The 2,809-nt window shown below is 46.6% G+C and overlaps 1 protein-coding gene across 1 annotated transcript; it reads right to left on the bottom strand.

The window, feature by feature from the left end:
• Positions 1-3: 3 nt before the first annotated feature.
• LOC125554375 lies at positions 4-663 on the bottom strand. The gene has a single exon (XM_048717945.1). The coding sequence runs from the start codon at positions 637-639 to the stop codon at positions 82-84; it is 558 nt and encodes a 185-aa protein (XP_048573902.1). The 5' UTR covers positions 640-663; the 3' UTR covers positions 4-81.
• Positions 664-2,809: the final 2,146 nt, after the last annotated feature.

The raw sequence follows: 2,809 nt of genomic DNA, 5'->3' as shown, positions 1-2,809 counted from the left end.
TCAACATGCTTAGATTTGATTGACGCACACATAACTTGAGTCGGACATCAAATGCAACTCGAAAGATCACTGTTTACAAAGTCACCCCGTGCAATTGAACAGGGAGTTACTAATGTTAGGGTCATCAAAATTCACGGACGGACAGGTCACCCTGATGGTGTACGGCCGTGAGATCAGCTGACCGAACTTGAACCGCGCTTCAGCTATCACGGCCACCAGGGACACGTTCGGCGACGACCAGCCCCGACAGCTGTTCTTCCCGACGACATCGTACCGCCAATACTCAGCCTTCACGTCGATGTTGGTCATATTCTGCGGCGGCTGCCACTGCCCCGGCAGCGTGTCCACCTGGGCCGCTGACCAACCGGTCGAGCTGTACCATATCTCGAAGTTTATGGCCTTGTACTTCACCGTGGTGCGTGGGCTGGTGTTGATGGACACGAGGGTGAAGTAGTAGTAGTCCTTGTTGTCAGGACCACCGCCGGTTTTCGCGTTGGCGATGGCGAAGGCGATATGGGCCGGCGAGAGGAGAACTGAGAAGATGACGCCGATGGCAGTGGCAGCCTGGGTCACGATGAGAACTGCAACGACATACTGCTTGGTGCTCCATCTGCAACAGCATCTAGGAGAAGAGGCCATGGGAGCTAACTATAGCAATACAGATCTGGGCCGCAGAGTGTATAGACAGACGGAGGCTAAGAAGCTTAAAAAGGAAGAAGAAATGAGCAGCGATCACGCAGCCATGAGCTGGCTTGCTTTAGTCTCCAAGTACTTTACACGGTTCTCAATGCTGACCACTCCAATGATTTTGCTGGCTGGCGGTTTATCTGCTTTGCCCATCTTACTCCTTGTGCGGATGGTCGGTATTCGCCTTTACCGTCAAATTCTCAGTGCTCCTTTCTGTGGAGGATTTAATCGTCTATCTTCTTCCTACGTTCTAGTCTCTGAAAAAAACGTATGTTCATGTCTTCCAACGCAGATCGATCTGTGGGACGTAGCTGCCATAGAGGCACTGATGTCAGCCGACACCAGTTTCCTTTATAAAAAAAATTGCGAGTGTTTCTTTGCAGTTTGTTTGAGAATCATTTCTGATGCAAGCCGGTGGAGAAGAATCATTTTTCACGCAAGCCGGTGGAGAAGAATCATTTCTCTTTCTCATATTGTTTGAGAATCAGAAGGACCCAAGTTTCAGTTTTGTCATTTGGGATATGGTCTCTTCTATCTTTGACATATGTTTTGGCCTTCGGCACTAATAGAATCGCCGTTTATGCCGAGTTCCAAAGAAACTTGGCAGAGCACATATTATACTTGGCGAAATCTTCACCTGTGTCAAATTCGGTGCAATGCACTCGGCTGGACGGGCCCTGGTAATCATCAATATTGCCGAGTGCATTGTATTGAGAACACGGTGAATATATCAACAATGTTTGCCAAGTTCCTGCCACAAGCAACTCGGCGAACCTCACCGTCAGAATGAACGCGCCATTAACGGAAGAGCCACATGGCACAATGTTCACCGAGTTTTTGGTGGACAAACTCGGCGAAGCCTTCCCAATAGAAATAAACCACGTGGCAGAACACATTGCCTAGTACAGAAAATCTGCCGGGTTCATCATTCAGCATAACTGGGAAATTTGTCTGTTAAGTTCCACACTAGGAAAACATCTAACCAATTAGGGCGTGTCGCGTGGCACGTCGTTATTACCCAGTGCCAAACTTCGCCCAATTCTTAGACACATAAATTGGGCAGTCTCCATCCAATAAGGGCTCGCGGCAGTCTCCATCCTTCGCCCAGTTCTTAGAAACATAATCTCGGCAGTCTCCATCCAATAAGGGCTTGCGGCGTGGCACGTCGTCATTACCAGCGCCACATTTCGCCGAGTTGTCTCTCCACAATGAACTCGGCGAAAATTTGACAGCTGACTTGCTAATCATATATTCGCCCAGTTTCGCACTTGATGAAGTTTGACAGCAGCCGACTGACAGGGCTGAATGAAATGATTTATAAAAGAGTCGAGCAATCAGCAATAAATGCTCACTTTGTGAGGGATACAAACTGTCTTATGTTAAGCAGAGAAGATTCATAGTGACAGTCATATTTTCCACAAAAGGTGCAATGATGACTGTAGCTTTCTGCTTCGGGACGACGTGGCAATTTAAACAGGTCCCGTCGCTCCTCAAAAACAAGGGGGGACTAAACCACATGTCAGTGTTCGCCGAGTTTTTCTCGTCCGAAACTTGGTGAAATCGATATTCTGTCTAGTTTGTTTTGTTTGCCGAGTCATTTTTGATCAGAACCTGGCAAAGGCACAACTTTGCTGAGTTGCTTATCGCTGCCGAGTCGGATTTTGGATCAAATCCGGCAGACAAAAATTCGCCGAGTTCCTGATAGAATGAACTCGGTGAACTCTTGAAACTCCGGACAAAACCTGCTTCTAATAGTGTGTGGTTAATTTGGTTTATTTATATTCCACTTCTAGTGTCGAGTGGCTTGTTCTGATGGGGGGTAGTGATTGTTTTGTGGTGAAGAGACATCGATGCATTTCGTTATTATATTAGGAATGCTTTGTATTTCTGATTACTCCCACCGTCTTAAAATAAGTGTCTTGTCCTTAGTATAATTTTATACTGAAGCTAGTACAAGGTTGAGACATTTATTTTGAGACAGAGGGAGTATAATATACCGGGCCGTTTCTTTCTGAAAAGAAATATAATAATCTGAGTAAGAGGATAACCCATGCCTGCCGTCAGAGAATATCAGTATCCCCGGCTCGGCGGTTCCCAACTTACTGTTTCGCTGAATATAAGA

This window comes from Triticum urartu, chromosome 4 (genome assembly GCF_003073215.2).
Source record: "Triticum urartu cultivar G1812 chromosome 4, Tu2.1, whole genome shotgun sequence".
In the NCBI taxonomy this organism is placed as follows: domain Eukaryota; kingdom Viridiplantae; phylum Streptophyta; class Magnoliopsida; order Poales; family Poaceae; genus Triticum; species Triticum urartu.
This window is presented reverse-complemented; position numbering and strand designations above follow the sequence as displayed.

Coding starts and splice junctions, on each gene's coding strand:
- LOC125554375 (XM_048717945.1), bottom strand. CDS start 639: ATGGCCTCTTCTCCTAGATGCTGTTGCAGATGGAGCACCAAGCAGTAT.